This window comes from Microtus pennsylvanicus, chromosome 20 (genome assembly GCF_037038515.1).
Source record: "Microtus pennsylvanicus isolate mMicPen1 chromosome 20, mMicPen1.hap1, whole genome shotgun sequence".
Taxonomy (NCBI): domain Eukaryota; kingdom Metazoa; phylum Chordata; class Mammalia; order Rodentia; family Cricetidae; genus Microtus; species Microtus pennsylvanicus.
In genome coordinates, this window is record NC_134598.1 from 31181267 (window position 1) to 31198566 (window position 17300).

The 17300-nt window shown below is 43.1% G+C and overlaps 1 protein-coding gene across 1 annotated transcript in view; it reads left to right on the forward strand.

Moving 5' to 3' along the window:
• Positions 1 to 17300, forward strand: part of Cfap54 (cilia and flagella associated protein 54) — a 251885-nt gene that overhangs the window by 200821 nt on the left and 33764 nt on the right. The window contains exons 62-64 of the mRNA XM_075954510.1: positions 8776 to 8949; positions 9616 to 9839; positions 16120 to 16287. Coding sequence (XP_075810625.1) covers positions 8776 to 8949; positions 9616 to 9839; positions 16120 to 16287 — 566 coding nt within the window. The remainder of the gene's footprint in view (positions 1 to 8775; positions 8950 to 9615; positions 9840 to 16119; positions 16288 to 17300) is intronic.

Sequence of the window (17300 nt, forward strand, 5' to 3'; positions counted from 1 at the left end):
ATAAAAACATGAGCAAAGCGCCTTTCAGAGAGGAGCTAACTGTTGGCACCAAGGGGCCTCTCTGCAGGTTTCAGTTACTGCCTCTTCTCCCAGCAGGAAAAGAGACTTCTCATCTTTCTGGTGGACATGGCTGTCCTTGGAACCACATCCTTGGATCGCCTGTTGGAATTGGCTTAAGGGCTGGCCTTTGTCACCTGGGAACAGATCTGAATTTAGAAAGAGGTGCCATAAAGGACACTAAGCTGCTTAGGCCAAAGCTGGGGATGATCTCTGTGGACCTCTATGAAGAGCTGCTTGGAACTGGCCTCTAGGCAAGATGGGGCCCCTGACCAAGCTTCTTTACAGGGAAATTTAGGGCCTGACTGGCGTGTTCCATCTTTCGGAGGATTGAGGTCTCCAATAGGAACGAAGATGATATTAATTCCTAGAGACCCCGTTATCAAATATGTGACCTGAGAAATGAAGATGCACCCTTCCTGTGGGGTTTGATAGGGATTGGTGCTAGTTTGGGCCCCACGTTTTGTTACTAGGCCTCTGTCCAGGGAAGGGTGAGGCCGATAAGACACCACTAGGAAAGGATTGGTAAAGTGTATGTTACTCCACAGACAGCAGGAGGCTGGCGTGAAAACACTGGGTCTCGGTGATGCCCAGAGCCTGGCAAGAATATTTTTAAGTGACTCTGTTACTTACTTCTGGGCCAATCATCTGAACAGGATGCCCTGCTCCTGGAAAGCCTTCTCACTTAGTGACTTTAAGAAACACTGTACACTTAGCGACTTTAATAAATACTATAAAGCATACCTAAAATTGTCACTACCATGGTGGCCCCTCTGGTTACCATCCACTCTTATCCAAGAGTGCTCTCCTGTGCAGTGGCAAGTGGCTATCGCCTGTCCTCCCCCTTACAGTGCTCCCCGTTACTTTGTAAAAATCTCCATCTTTCTTCAATACTACACTCTGTATCTCTGAATTCCTTTCAACAGACAGAACACTAAGGAGCTGGGAGTAGGTTGGGGTTCTGGGACAGCTTGGTTTTCTAACATCCTAGAATGATGAGAACATCTGAACACTGGTCTCTTTCCTTGGCCGGCATCAAGCCCTGCAAACTCAAAACACCACCACCATCCCTCTCAGAGAAATCTAAGGACTGGAAAACCCGTAGCGGCTTGTATAAACGTTGCAAAATTCAGGAATTCCACTTGAGCCTTGGATATTTATCCCCAGCACTAATCCTGTCATGTGCTTCCCTTGAAGTCGAGAGGATGCTTTCATATTTCAGATATTTCCGCCTACCTGTGCCTGAAGTCACCTTATAGCTCGTCAGTTGGTCTTTCAAGTCGAATGCTGTTCCACGGGGTTGGGAGGGTCGGCGGGGGGGGGGGGCATTCAGCTCCCACTCTGGAGCAGCCCCCGTGTTTGCAGACACAGGAGAGTTGCCTCACGTGCTCTTCGTGTTTTATTGCACAGACTATGAGAACCAAGTGTAAACAGTTAATAGCTTTAATGACTTGTACTGCTTCATCAAACAGGGAGGACCTAAATGAAACTGGCATTTTAATTAATTTGTTTCACATGAAGAACGCGAGGACGGCGAGGCAATGGGTTGTCCCCCTTCCTAGCTTTCCACTAAGGCGCAGCTCACTGCTTCCCCGGTGCCATCTCTGCAAATGGCAGCACACTCCATCATCAACATGATGATGAAGGTTGGAAACCAGAGTTCTTCAATGCTCTGAGAACCTTGCTTTCTTGCTGACATTGGCATCAAGGGTTAGGTCTTGTCAGAGGTTTTCTGCTGATATTATTAGCAAAACACAAGCTAATATAAGCTCAGAGGACCCACACTGGTAAATGGGAGCCATGCATCTGGCAAATATGTAATTCTGCTGCAGAGGCAGGATGGGATCCTGTTTTCTCAGCTCTGTCTTTAAGTCAGTATATTTGACCATTTGACAGTTTCGTAGTTGGGTTGACTGAGCTTTCACCAAGGGACAATCACTGCAGACAGGACACGAAGATCCTTAGAGTGCAGGATGAGCATTGGCTAGTTGCTGGTGCGTGAGTGTCTCGGTTTGGGGTGCCTGGCTCTGGCCAGTGAAATACCACTCACTCTCTACCAATGGTTCTCAGCCTGTAGCTCAAGACCTCTTTCGCAAATCTCTATCTCCAAAACTATTTGCATTGCAATTCATAGCAGTAGCAAAACTACAGTTATGAAGTAGCAAAGAAAATCATTTTATGGTTGAGGTCACCACAACATGAGGAACTGTATTACAGGGCCACAGCATTAGGAAGGATGAGGACAATGGCTCTGTACAATGCTCCACTGGCTTTCCGTTTTTAACTGGAAAAGCTGTATCAGAGCTTTGGATTATCACACGACATTTACATTCTTAATTCATTCTTTAGATACTGTGAACAGCAAGACTGCTTGCCTGGCCCCACAGCCCTGCTTGTCATCTTCAGTTTCTTCCTGGGATTTACAGCTCAGTGTCACCCTGGGCCTCCTTGTCTGTGCTCTCTGTCCGATGGTATCTGCCTTGGGAATGGCTCTCCACGTTTTGTTTGAGATTTCCTCTCTTCCCGTGGGTTGTCCCTTGTTTTACTTGTTGTCCACCAGTGGTTTCTAGAAGAGGAGGTCGTGTCCTTGTCACATAGGCACGTTCAGTGTCAAAGTCATCAAACACTTTTTTGGACAAAAAAAATTACTTTTCTGTGTAAGAAGATAAATATAAACAAAGCATAAATTGTGAGAATATAGGTTGTTTGTCACAGAAGAAACAATGTCAGGACCCCGGAAGTCCACCTGATAACCTGTCCTGGTCACTGCTCACCTTCCTGCCTTCTAATCTCTATCTAGGTTCGGCTGGCTTTTGGATTTTGTGTAAATGAACTAATACCATTATTGTAGCTGGCTTCTTTTGTTCAACACTGTCTGTGAGATTCAGCCTTTTGTGGCTGTAATAGTGCTGTTTATTTTCCGTAGGTAAACACTGGGAGCTGCTCTGAGAGAACCCGCTCTGAACACACTGTGTGCTCTTGCCCATCCAGATGGTTGTGTTGTTATATATATGCCAAGGGGTGGGATTGCTGCATCCGAGGGCGTATGTGCATCTTCACAAGCTCTCCAAGGCAGTTTAGTTTGAAATCCATCTTGCTGTATTCTGTATGGTATATTGGCTATGGCACACTCTTTGGAGGGGCCCTCTTATTCTAGAACCATCTGTAATTTTCCTTGGGAGTTTTCTCTCATCTAAGAGAGCTGCAGATGCCCTTTATACATTTGGATATGAATATTTTGCTGGTTATACATCTTGCAATTATCTTTTCCCATTCTGTATGTCTTTTTATTTTATTTAATTTTGGATTTACTTAAAATGTATTCTATTATTGTGCAGTTTAAAAATCCCCCTTCTAAGACAGGGTTTTGCTGTCTAACTAAGGTCAGTCTTGAACTCACAATCCCCCTTCCTCTGACCTGGGAATATGGGTATGTGTCTTAACATCCAGATTAGTGTTTTCTGTTGTGGTTTGTACGCTTGAGGTTCAATTATACAAATATTTTTTCCCATACAAGTAGTCTTTATTGATTTTCACCTCAGAGATAAAGTGAATAAAGGTTATGAATACAGACAAGAACATGAAAGTTGTAAATTTGGGGGGTGGGAAGAAATCTTAGGACGGGGCAAAGGGGCAAATGCTGTTAGGTTGCAAAATAAAATAGCCAGAGATATCTTTCAGAACCGATGCAGCTAGCGAGCTTTCAGAACATCATGGGTGTATGGTAGCAGGACCGGGTGTGGAGATACAATGCAACCGTTTTGAAGGATAGAGCAGTGGCCTCTGAGCTGATGTCACAGAAAGCTAATCAATACATCCTTCAAAACTGACAGCTAAGGAAAAATGCTAGAAGAAACTAATTTCCCAAGCTGGAACGAACCACTTGAAGTACAAGCGGTTAAAAATACTTGCCTCTGGGGAGAGAGACTTTGTTTTTGATCACGTACATGCATGACTAGTGAGAATGAGCAGCATGTGGAAAGATACATGGTGTCAGGTTGGATCGCTTCCAGAAATGCAAATGTAAATTCAGAATCAGAAAATCTATTAAAGTCAATCGCTACATTAGTAGATGAAAAGAAAAACCATCATCTCAAATGGGCACCAAAAAATTCAATAAAGTTAAACAATCGTCCATGACTCTAAACTGAGTTAAAGGAGAGTTCCTTCATTTAGAAAAGTTCTGAGGGGTTGGAGAGATGGCTCAGCAGTCAAGCCTGTGTACTGCTCTTGTGAGGGACCCGAGTTCGATTCCTGGTGCCCATGTTGGGCAGCTCACAGCCACCTGTAACTTCAGCTCCATCCAGGACATCTGATACCCTCTTCTAGAAGCAGAAATAAATGCTTATCATGACAGTGTATGTGTCTGACTGGGTCCGGAACAAGGCATCTGAATACATACATAGCTTAAAGGTAGTTATGCCATAAAGGAACCATACTCTATATGCAGAACCCCAGTGCCAGGCAAGAGATGTCTCTAGTTGTTAATTAGGGTAGGGCCCAGGATACCCCCCTGCCAGTAAAAGAAACCATAGGCTATTGCTATTGCCTTTGGTTACCTCCCAGAACTTGAAAATAAGGTCCTATGGCTGAAGACACCACACCTTAGGACTTGACGAACCAAGCTGCTGCTGACCTGGAAGGCTCCTCCCCGAGGACCAGCTCCTATAGTATTGGAAGGTGCCCTGCGGGTTGCCAAGAGAGAAAAGTTATCAGCTGTCCTACCCAGCTGTGGATCCTGTGAATCCCCTGGCCTGGCAGAATGGCTCCAACGATGCAATAGTGGCAGTTCCGGATTGTTAGTAATCAGCGGTTGTCTGATTGGACTAAGGCCTGCTATACAGAAGGGAACCATAAGTCCAGGCAAGAATCTGGCGGGAGAGGTTATATACCCCAGAAGAGAATCTAAGTTTAGTACAGCTTCATTCAATATAGCTTCCAACTGTGTTCTAAATGCATCATACCCGTAGGTAAGTGTAAGTCACACCCAGCATCAACGGCTCTTCTTTTTGCAGTAGACAAAGGCGACTACTTCTGTACCTGGGCAAAAGGGAGGCAATAAGTAACTGTGGAATGCCTGGCCCGGTTGGTATATCTGCAACACATGCCCTACACCTAAGGCTCAGGGAACACTGTGGAAGAAGGAAAGAGGAGGTTTGATACCTATTGCAAAGTAGTATCTCTTAGAAACAAAGATGTTGAATCCATGAAATCTCAACAATATGGCTGCCTAAACAAGACCTGGAAAATGCCCACACCAGTTAACGTGCCAATGTGGATGGAGGGAAATTTCATAAGGCCCCATCCCTATATGAAGAGTTACAGGCAATCAACGGCTGCTGAAAGGGAGGGGGGGAGGGTAGAACTAGTTTTCTCCAGGGACAAGCACCCTGATAGGTTATCCATCCTAAATTGTCAGCCTTGAACACTTGTACAAAAAGGCGACACTAATTGGAGTCAGTAGGTTGTGCGTATAATAATTATAGAATCATGAATTTGAGGGACAATGTGTGGAGACATGGAGGAGTTAGAGAGTGGGAGGGGTAGAAATGTCAGCACGGTGAACTCATTAAATTCTGAAAAAATAATTTTAAAAGATTTTTTTCTATAGATTTCAAAAGATAATGCTTTTTTTCCCCCCAAGACAGGGTTTCTTTGTGTAACAGCTCTGGCTGTCCTGGAACTTTCTGCTGTAGACCAGGCTGGCCTCGAATTCACAGAAATCTACCTGTCTCTGCTTCTCAAGTCCTGGGATTAAAGGTGTGTGCCACCACCACTGGGAAAGATAATACTTCTTAAAAGATTAAATTGCTAGTTTAACAAAAGTTATTAATAAAAAACTCATCAAAAGATATTGATAAATAAAGAGAGCTTTTCATCTTTTTTGGTGGACTGGGCAAACTCTGTAAATCTTTTTAAGATGGTATGTAAAATTAATGAAACTTTAGTAACAATTTTAATAAGTTTTATTTTGTGGTAGTTGATAAACATTTGTAAAATGTACACAAAAGAGCAAGTGGCAAGATTCTTTTTAAAAAAATACCAGAAAATAAACTACTAAACTATTTCTTAGTAATTTGTACACGTAAGTATCAAATAATATATACTCAAATATTCATGGCAGTCTTATTTAAAGCAGCAAAACAAAAACAAAAATGCAAGGGCTGGGAGATGGATCAGTGCTTAAAAACACCAACATGGCAGCTCACAACCACCCCGAACTCCAGGTAGGGAGTTCAACTCGCTCTTCTGGCCTCCATGCCTACCAGGCATTCCCATGGCACACACACTACATACAAACTAACACTCCTGCACACAAAATAAAAATTAATAACTATGTAAAAACTAAAAATATGATCAGGAAGAACTCACAGGTCTCTCAGCAATTGATTAGATAAATAAATTGTATATATCTATTTAGTGGAATACTGTAAAACGATGAAAAGAATCAACGAACTATACCTGTAAACAGATTAGATAAAATTTGAAAGTAAAATGTCTAGTGCAAAAAGATTTATAAACATGTCAGGGTCTAGCCTTGATGGGATTTGCATGTAGGAGCTTGAGGATTAGAATTATTAAGCAAAAGGAACAGAGATATGAAATAAAAGAAAAAAACACAGAGCAGCACCGGGAGGGAAATTCAGTGAATCTGAACCCAGCCGCGTTTATTTTCCACACACTTATATACTTCACTCCAAAAGGGGAGGGGGAGGAGGCAACAGACTTCATTAACGTGGTATAAGGAATAAAGAGACCTCCACAGTCAAGCACTCTATTGTTTGGACAGGAGGTGTAACGCCCGCACCCTTAGACCAAGTATCCTGCAGGCAGTCATTCCCCGGAATCTCCTGCCAATCTTTTTCAAGGATCAAGAATAGACTTGAATTTTCTGACCTTTGGCCAAGGTGGAGCCAATCTACCTCTAAACTCAAAATACTAATTAGCCACACCCTAGATCAGGGCCGCTTGTTTGTGGCCACCCCTGTTGTCAAGAAAGAGCAAAAATAAGCTCAAACTCTCTGACCTTCAGTCAGGGTGGAGCAGGACTCACGGCTGTGGGCCTTGGCATAAACACATGTAATTTTTCTCCAAAGAGAGTTTCCAAAATATTATAAAGAATATATATGGTGGCAGTTGTGTGGGTTCTAGTATAAACGTTCAGCTGTTGGTTGTTTGTGGCTGATGGCTTCAGACAGAGGCAGGGAAATGGAGCTAAGGAAGGGTTTTTGATAAGGTACTCTAAAAGCAGGAGGGAGGTAATCTGCTTTCTAAGGCGGATGGTGTTAGGTAGCTCGACAGACAATCAGAGAAGCCCCCCTCCCTGCAACAGTAACTTATTAGTCAAGAAAACTAGCCTACCTAGACCATCACCCATAGAAGACCCCACTCGTCTCCATTTCGGACGTCCCCGGAAACAATCGCTGTTCCCTGACCAGCTATCATACAGAACCGTTGTTTGCACAGAAGTGACATGAGGAATTGTACTATATGTCCTTGAAATTACCCCAGTGGTACCAAGCTACCTTCCTCGTGTCAAGTCTGCACATTGGCTCATTACTAATCTGCATATTGGCTCATTACTAATCTGCACATTGGCTCATTGCTAATCTGCGGTGTCCCTCCATCAGTAGACATTTCTAGCTCTCCCACTGCTGAGCAGCACTGTTGAGACAGGGCCTGAGCCTCCCCACGGCACTTTCTCTTTGCGAATGGATCTGGCTAGTTGTGTTTCCGATGTCAGATGAACTGTTTTGTTTCACGCTTTCCTTTCTCGATTGCAAAACTGCTGGCACCTCTTTGAACGACACTCTGTACGCGTGTGTGAGCATCTTCCTTTTCTGTTTTGTTAGATCCCGCCATATTGCTTTTGTGGCACTCGCGAGGAAGCACATGCATGCTTTATTTTCTTCAAGTCGCCATTAACACTGTGGTCAGATACATGGTATCAGTTCCCAAGGGATGAATTTCTAATCCCACCATTTTTAGTGGTGCTCAAATTTTTTTATCCTATAGGCTTACCAGTTACTGGTTGAAATTCTCTGCACACCTCTCCTATAAGCTGCTTATAGAAATTAGGCTGTTTTGATTTTTTAAAATTGGTCTGTACAAAGGTTTTAGATGTGTTACATAAGAAGAAGCAGTGTAATGGCTATAGCTCAGAGGCAGAGAGCTTGCTTAGCAGGCACGAGGCCCCAGGTTCAATTCCCAGAACCATAAATTAGTAAACAGAACAATTTGGTGGATCTGGACAGATCTCCTACCAGTCAAGAGCACTTGGTGCTCTTACAAAGGACCTGGGTTCAATTTCCAGCACCTACATGGCGGCTCACAACCATCCAAATCCAGTTCCAGAGGATCTGACACCTTCTCTTGGCCTTGGTGTGTACCAGGCATGTGCGTGGTACACATACATACATGCAGGCAAAACACTCATACATATAGAGTAAAAATAAGTCTTTGCTTTTAAGGAAGCAGCAGCAATATATGTGCTAAATGCCTTCCTCCAGTCTTTAGTTTTTAATATTACATTTGGTACCTTTGTGATATACACACTTTTTTAAACATTCAACATGCTATGCCCATGTAACAGTCTACCCTAATAAGCTGTGTTCTCCACCCCTGCCCCAGACCCGGTGTGTAGATTCCTTCCAAGGAAAGCACATTATTATTTAAAGTATTTATTATTTTAAAGTACTACTTTTTTTTTACTTACAGAAAACTACCAAGTTACTTTCCAGACTTGCAGTTCATTTTTGTACCAGAACGATGATATTTATGAGAATGTCGATTCTAAAAGGAAGGCTCACCCCAAAGTGGACATTACATGGATCCTTCTCATTCGCTACTACATACACCTGCAGAGAATTAACAATATGAGCAAGCTGCTAGGTGAGCCTCGATGTGTTAAAGAAAAAGAAAGTGTGTGTGTGTGTGTGTGTGTGTGTGTGTGTGTGTGTGTTTCCTACTTAGGGCACCTTTCTAACTTAGAGTATAAAGTTGTTTTGACGTCCTTCCGGTGTCAAAAGATGTCACCTTCTGATACCATCATCAGATTTCCTTTACGTTTCAGGAATTTGAACCTGAAATACAGGGAGCTTCATTCCCCTTCATGGTTGCTTGTCTTTTTGTTTCTCCCTCCCTCCCCCAGAAGATCTTAGCAGGACTGATTCCTAGTTGCCCACAGCCCATGGCATTCATTTCTTCACCCTTTCTAACTCTCCCTTTCTCGTGGCCCCAGCTTTCCAGACCCCTTTCAGAAGAATCCCACACATCTAAATCTCGGCGGCAGGGTCTGTTTGGTGGGAACCCAAAATAAGACAGGTAGGCAGAACAGATGGTGCAGCCCTTAGCATTTACAACCAGCAGCGATATCCTTGTGTGACTCTGAGATTTCCCTTGAAGCCTGTGACAATCAGCATCTATTAGCAAATAAATCCTATAGAACAAGGTGGTGGCTAGACACTAGCTCATGTGTGTACCATAGTGAAGGAATACCAAGACTGGGGCCATTCTGTCCCTCACAGGAGCCTTAACAATGGTCTTTCTATTCCCAAGCATCTGCAACTCCGGTCTCGGGGATTTCTTTGCCCGACCACATGCTCCTCACATCCCTGTACAACTCTGAACTGATCTTGCGCCAAAGAGAGATGCATATTTTCATGAAACGGTTCTTACAGCTCTACTCTTCTTCCTGCATCGATGGGTTTCCAAAGGAACTCCTTCAAGGTGTGGAAAACCCTGCTCCACTGGAGAAAGCCCTGTTTGATTACTCGGGCAAGGTAAGCGTCTGAAGCGTGTGTCTCTGTGAGGTGTTTTGGAGTCACCCTCCTATTGCAGCAAGGAATACTTCAGCCTCCAGGGGGTACAGAGTCCGGGAAGGCTCGTTTGTGAGGCAAGCGGTAAAGTGAAAGTTACAAATTGTCTTTATTATGAGGACTCAAAAGGAAATGGGGATTCAAAGGGAAACACAGACTCACAGAATACAGGACAAAGTGAAAGCCACCGTGTTCCACTGCTCCACCCCGGAGAGATGGAAACAACTGCACAAGCTTGCTTCTGCTCTGACCTCCCAAGAGAGCTAAAGAGGTCCCACCTCTCTCTAAGATATCAGGTCCCACACAGAAGCCACGCCCTAGGGCTGGTACCCCAAAAGCTATTGGTGAAATGGGTTCCCAAACAGAGGACCATCAAGTCGCCTACAGTTTTAGGATGGTTACCACTTCAAGTCTTGTTCCCGTTGACCTTTGAAATGATCCAGAATCTTCTATAGTCCTGAAAATCAATCTCTTTCAGGCAGCCATTTTGTTAAGATCTGATGCAAATTCCAGCATCATAACTTTGCCATAACCTAGTATGAGTCTTTCTAAATCCACACCCAAGTTCTTTTTTATCTGTTTTAAATGTGTAAAATATTGACTTACTTCTCACAGCAGTTAATATAAATAGATTAAAGAAGTAAAAGCTTTAGATGAATTAAGAGTTAGAGAACTCTTTGTTTGGGAAAGGTCTATTAAATTTTATGGAATTTTAGAAAATATGTAATATGAAAACTAGAGATTTCCATTGACAAGTCATAAAAAGATGACTATAAATGAAGTTTTAAGAGTTACTTTTAAAACCATCATGGTCTTGAGTAATTGGAATGTTTAAACAAGCTACTGAAGGGAGTTTGAGCATACTGAACAAGTCATTTCAAAAATAGGACTATGGGGGCTTGAAATTCAGTAATCAATAAGCATTTATTGAATCCCTACAGTGTGCCAAAGCGGCACTGACTTGGTAGAGATAGATAATGCAGAAAATCAGAGTCCCCTAGTGCAGTCTTGGTCTAGTAGTAGAGAAACACATCTTAGGTTTGACCAAGAGGAAGTTAGATTATTTTAGAGATTCTTTCTAAGGGACATCACAAGGAGAGTGTGAAAATTAAAATGGATTATCTAAGGTTTTACTTTGAAATTGCTGGTGGAAACACAGGGAGAATATTTGATGTTTTAAATATAATCAAAACACTTCTCACTGCGACCCCACTAGCCCAGGAAAGAGTGCCAAGAACTGGCAGATGGGAACACATGAAATCAAAAGGTTCCTAGGGGCCAAGGAGATGGCTCAGTGGCTGTGTAACTCCTGAGCACCCATATAAAAACCTAGATGCTGTGGCTCTTGACCAGGGCGAGGGGACTAAGATAGGTAGATGACAAAAGCTTGCAGGCCAGTCAGTCAGCCAAAGTGGTATGGGTTATGATGCAGGAACACACTTAAGTTGACCTCTCACTTCTGGAAGCACTCACACAAGCAAGTATGCTCTCTCTCACACACATGTATATATATACAGATGTGCACACACACACACATGCCTACACACAGCTTCTGCACAAGAAAGAGTGGACAGACAGTTCATAGAATGGGAGAGAAATCTTTGTTCAGCTCTACTTCAGAGAAGGGGTAACTATCTGGAATATACAAAGAATAGCAAAAACTAAGACTAAAACCCAAGCTGCCAATCGACAGATGGGGGGATGGGATGGAGGAGGAGCATCTTGTGGAGGAAGCTGGTATGTTGTGCTTTGTAGATAGTAGGTCTGAGATTCTAACAGAAAACTCAAGGGGACATGGAATCCATGAGCTTCTAGTACATATTGACTAAATGACTAAATCATTTCTCTTGCATAGATTCTTTCAAAATTAGAAAAAAGATGTTCACTTATTCTGAATTGACTCCATCTTTGAATCTCACCACTTAGCTCTTTAGTGTTTGCTATGTTAGGCTTCCGTGTACTTATTAGCCATGTCCATGTGTCTGTTGCCAGCTCTGCCATGGTTTGTTCTAGAGCAGGAACCTTTACACATCTTATCCTATCAGGATGGAGCACCTCTGTGCTGGGAGATAATGTTAAAAATTTAAAAGAATACTCCAGAACATTCCTGCCTTCTTTATTCCAAAGATTTAGTTGGCTAGTTTTTTGTTTTTGTTTTTTTTCTTTTTTTAATAAACTGTGACCTTAGAAGTAACAGGCATGTATGGTGGTGCATTCCTATAACCCCAACATTCAGGAAGCTGAGCCATAAGAATTGTAAACTGTAGGCCAGCCTGGACCACATGGTAAGACACTGTTAAATTATAATATAATTTGTATATTAACATAAAATGTTTAAATAATAATATAAGATTCATTAAGGAACTTTTAAGCACTCTATTAAAGATTATGGTTCATGTCCATAATCCCAGCATTCATGAGGCTGAGCCAAGAGGATCTTGAGATTTCCCACCAGCCTGGGCTGCCTGGTAGAATCTCTGAGGCTGTAACCCCACCTCAACACGATAACAAAGAAACTCAAGCTGAACTCAGATAAAGGAATGGTCAGGGAATTATCCTTGTTGGAATCACGTGGGAGGATGTTTCAAAGGACTCTCCCATCTTTCCAGAAACCGAAGGACTCTCATATTCCTGACACTTAGCCCCATTCTGGACTGAACTCTAGCTCACTGAGAACTGCAAGAGTTGGAGCAGAGGGAAATTACCCACTTCTCCGAATCACAGCATTGACACCGTAGAGTGTGACTTCCTATCTGTTGGTGAAGGGCTCTGCTTGGAGTGAATTTTCTTGCCCTTCACATAGTGTTGGAACACATTGGGCTCCCTCAAATCTCACATGAAGGAACAAAGAATATCCAACCAACAAACAGTTCACTCCCAAGAAAAGCAGAAATATGGAAGTCCCAGATACTTCCCCCAAATTCATCAGTTAAGTAACTTTCTCCCAGAAGAGGCCTGAGAGGGAAGGGCAAGACCAGCAAGATCTCCCAATAGCACACGTAGCATGAACGAAAGCACTGGATAAGGGGTTCCTATCCAACACTAGCTTCTGATTTTGCCCCTTTGGAGCAGAGATTCTTAGGTGGATTGTTGCGAATGTTCTGGACACCTGGGGTTTCAGTTCCTTGCTGTTTATTTGTTTGTTTTGGTCAGTGTTTCATTTTAGGCCAATCTGACCTAGAACTTACTCTGTAGCTCAGGCTGGTCTCAAACTCACAAGAGCCTTCCTTCCTCAGTCTGCTAAGTGGTGGGGTTATAGGCTTTCACCATCGAGCCTTGTTATACCTTGGCTCTGGAAGGAGAGGACAGGGGACTGGACCTGAAGGCTGAGAACAGTGTTTTAGTTGTTCCTCTCCTGTGCACATTGAATACAACCTCAGAAACTAATGCGCCCGACTGAGGTCTGTTTTGAAAGTGCCGCTGGCCCAGTTGTTCTAGTATGAAGGGTCACCTGGACGCTCATAACCAAATTCTGAGGGTGGAGTTCCACAGGAGGACTTTAGATACGATCTACATCCCTTCGACATTTCTCATGGCAGTAGTTTAATGGCAGATTCTGTTTCAGCGGTATGCTTGTGGTTTTATATAATTAGTGTAACACCATCCCTGGATAATCAGCTCTGAGATCACTGTCGCTTGCCTGACAGGTGCATGGTACCTAATCATGTGTTTGTTTCACTGGGGTGGGTAACTAACGAGCACGAAGCCTTTGGGATGTTTATTTTATATAATCTCCAAGCTTGGCTGATTTTTATAATAACATTTTTTTGAGCCTTTAATCACTCGGGAGGCTACTTCAATCAAACTATTTCCTTACTTTGATACTTCAGCCTGTGTTTCCCCCCGTCAAGAAGTAGGTCCCTTTCCATAGCAATCATTGCTCTGTGTTGTGTTGAATCTGTTGGAGCTTGTGATGGAAAACAAAGGCACCAAACAAATCACATTAGAGATCCCAAATAGAAGATGATTAAAATCGTACGCAAGGCTGAGTTATGCATTCTTATGGACTGCCTATGCAGATCTATGCAGCCCGTGCAAATCCAAATATTTGATTAGCTGGAATGATTTAGTTTTGATAGAATGGTAGGTCTGTTATCCCATCCCTTTTAAAGAATTAAGAAAACATAAAAAGAACTTGGTGCATAACTCAACATTGAATGTATGTGTGTGTATACCCAAATATATATATATATATATATATATATACTTATATATGTATACATATATAATTAATCTCACCAGCAGCTAGATACTATAATGTTTTAAGGATATGGAAAATGTGTGTTTCATATTGATTAAGCGTGTATGTTCAGGTATGTGTATTTGTGGGTGTGCACATGTATGCGTCTGTGTGTGGCGGCCAGAAGACAACCACAGATGTAATTCTCTAGGCGCTACCCACCTTGGTTTGAGAGACAGATCTCTCATTGGCCTGGTCCTTACTTCTGCCTGTCTCCCTCCCCCAGCGCTGATCTGATAAGCATATTCTACCATGCTCCACTTTTTCACGTGAACTCTTGAGGATTCGGCTCAGGTCCTCAGGCTCATGAAGCAAGCCCTGTTGACTGAGCCATCACCCCAGTTTGACAGTGATGTCCTACTGTTCTTACTAGGCATTGTTCTAATTATCACGTGTTGAACTAAAAGGTAACCGATTTTTATTTTTCTAAACGAGCCTAGTTATGAATATGAATTTTTATACCCAGAAAAGCTCCTCATATGAGAAATTCAGTTTTGAAACGGTTCTTTGCTCGCTCTGTTTTATGAAGTCTGGAACCACTCCTCAGTGTGCAGAGGTTTTTATAGCTTCTAGATCATTTTGGGGAGTTTCCTATTTAGTATTACTCTTCAGTCAAAATGTCACCAGCCGGGCTGGAGAGATGGCTCAGTGGTTAAGGGCATTGCCTGCTCTTCCAAAGGTCCTGAGTTCAATTCCCGGCAACCACATGGTGGCTCACAACCATCTGTAAAGAGGTCTGGTGCCCTCTTCTGGCTGCAGACATGCACACAGACAGAATATTGTATACATAATAAATAAATAAATATTTAAAAAAAAGATTTAAAAAAAAATGTCACCAGCCCCTGAGATACCTCAGATGTCAGGGGACAATCAGAGAAACTGCTTCCCTGAAATCTTGGGAGCAAGTTACCTTCCAGTTGATGGCTCTTTTCAGACCTGCGGTTCTGCTATCTGTATTGCTTTCTCCCAGCTTGGTCTGCTGTTTAGTTGATAAACATCAGCCGTCTTCTGCTCCCTTCTGATGTGGGAGCCCCCTCTGTGTGCTGTGATTACCATTAATGAATAAGGAAACTTCTTTGGACCTATAGCAGGGCAGAACAGAGGTAGGCGGGAGAAACTAAGCTGAATGCTGGGAGAAAGGAGGCAGAGTCAGGGAGAAGCCACGGAGCCCGCTGCCAGAGACAGAAGCACTGAAACTTTGCTGGTAGGCCACGACCTCGTGGTGTTCCACAGATTAATAGAGATAGGTTAAATTAAGATGTAAGACTTAGCCAATAAAATACTAGAGCTAATGAGCCAAGCAGTGCTTTAAATAATATGGTTTCCGTGTGATTATTTCGGGGCTAAGTGACCGGGAACAAACTAGCGGCCTCCTTACAACACCCTTCGTCATCAGAGACTCTTTAAACAAGGGATGAAGCTCTCAGTTCTGTTCTTTACAGTTGTGTCCCTGGCCCAGTGACCTAATTTCCTAGGAGCAGTGAGATCCCACCGAGAGCTTGAACTCACAAACCAGCCACATTCATGTAAAGAAGGAATGAGGAAACTGGACTCTAACCTTTCAGGGAAGAGTGAGTGCCCCCCTTTGTGTATGGTGCCACCATTAAATAGTGTATAAATTATAATCACACACTCCGTGCTAGCAGCATTGCCAGGTGCTAACCAATTGTGCCCCTGGGGCATGAAGCACAGACTCTGGCTATTTCCTCATCAGTGTGTAAAGCAGAAACAATGTGATGGGTATTTCTTAGCAACAAGTTTCAGGGTAGCCCCCACCTCAAAGTTTTACTGCAATGAAAGACATTTCTAGAGTCCAGAGGGTTTTAAAGCATCATTTATTAAATGAGAATTTATTCTATGGTAATCTAGGGTCTCCCTCCATCAAATAAGCTGAGAGAATTCCCAGAATTTTTTTTAATGCAGCAGTTAATTTACTTTAAATACCGAATGAGTTCATTATCAGCCACTACACTGACATGGTTTCTCACTGTTACTGTTCCCCAGATTCATCGGGACAGTTCCCTGCAATCTGATATCTCCTCAAAGGTGCTGGGCAGTCCGTCTTACACAGATGTCTCGTCAGAAACGGCAGTGCATGCGCAGAACAAGGAGCTCTGCTTCCAGTGGTATATCCCTCCCCTGGACAGACCTCCCAAGGACGTGGAACCCATGGTACGTACGCACTGACCGCGCTCAATATTCCGTTCAGAGATGGGGCTGAGAACACGCTAGTAACTAGCTACTGTGGGGACCACTCCCTTAACGACTGACAACCAAGCAGTGATTCAGAGTCTAGGGGAGTCTTGGAAATGGGTCAGGCTTTGCAAAGGGGAACAATTGGTCAATACAACCTTTTAGGGAGAAACCTTCTACTGTAGAGTTCCTCTGACGAGTGCTTGCTCTAAGAGCCTCGGGCATTTTCCCACAGAATGCTAGCCTTAGGGATTTTCCTGGTCTGGCATTTTCGTTTGTTTTTCATCTCCTGCATGGGTCTCCTTTTGCACTCTCCAGCACGTAAGCTTTGTCCCCTCTGGTAGCTTCTGCACCCCCTTGACTCACGTGACCTCTGTCAAATCATAAACCTCTCAGCTCTTTTGTTTTGTTCTCTATCTTCCCTCTCCTTTAATTGGTCTGCTAACTCTAGGCCAATTATACAGCCTTCCCTATTCAGACAAAAAGAGAGATTTACCATATCACTTCCCAGCTTTATTTGAGTTCTGTCATACCTCTTAAAGCAAGCCATCCTGTTATCTACAGGTGATTGGTTTCTGGTTCATAGATGCTCAAGTCTCTTTACTAAAATGATGCATTTGCGTATGACCCACATACGTGCTCGTGTACACTTTCAATCATTGCTGCATCAGATGTAACATCTGATACCAAGAAAATGTGTGCATGGCCGCTACGCTGTGTTATGTTGGAAATAATGATTAGACAGAATCTTTGCGTGTTCAGCAGACACAGCAAAAATGTTTTCAGTCTGTAGCTGGTTGAAAGTGTGAATGTAGGAGCCCATGGCTGTGGAGGGCTGTCCACACCATCTGTTCCCCTCTTTCCTCGTCCAATCCTTGCCCGATAGCCCACCTAACTTCTAAAATAGCGTCTCTATCCTGTGTTTCAAGGAAATACACCATAGTAGTTTTCGAATCGTGGTGGCCCAAATACAAATAGGTGAGAGAGTCAAT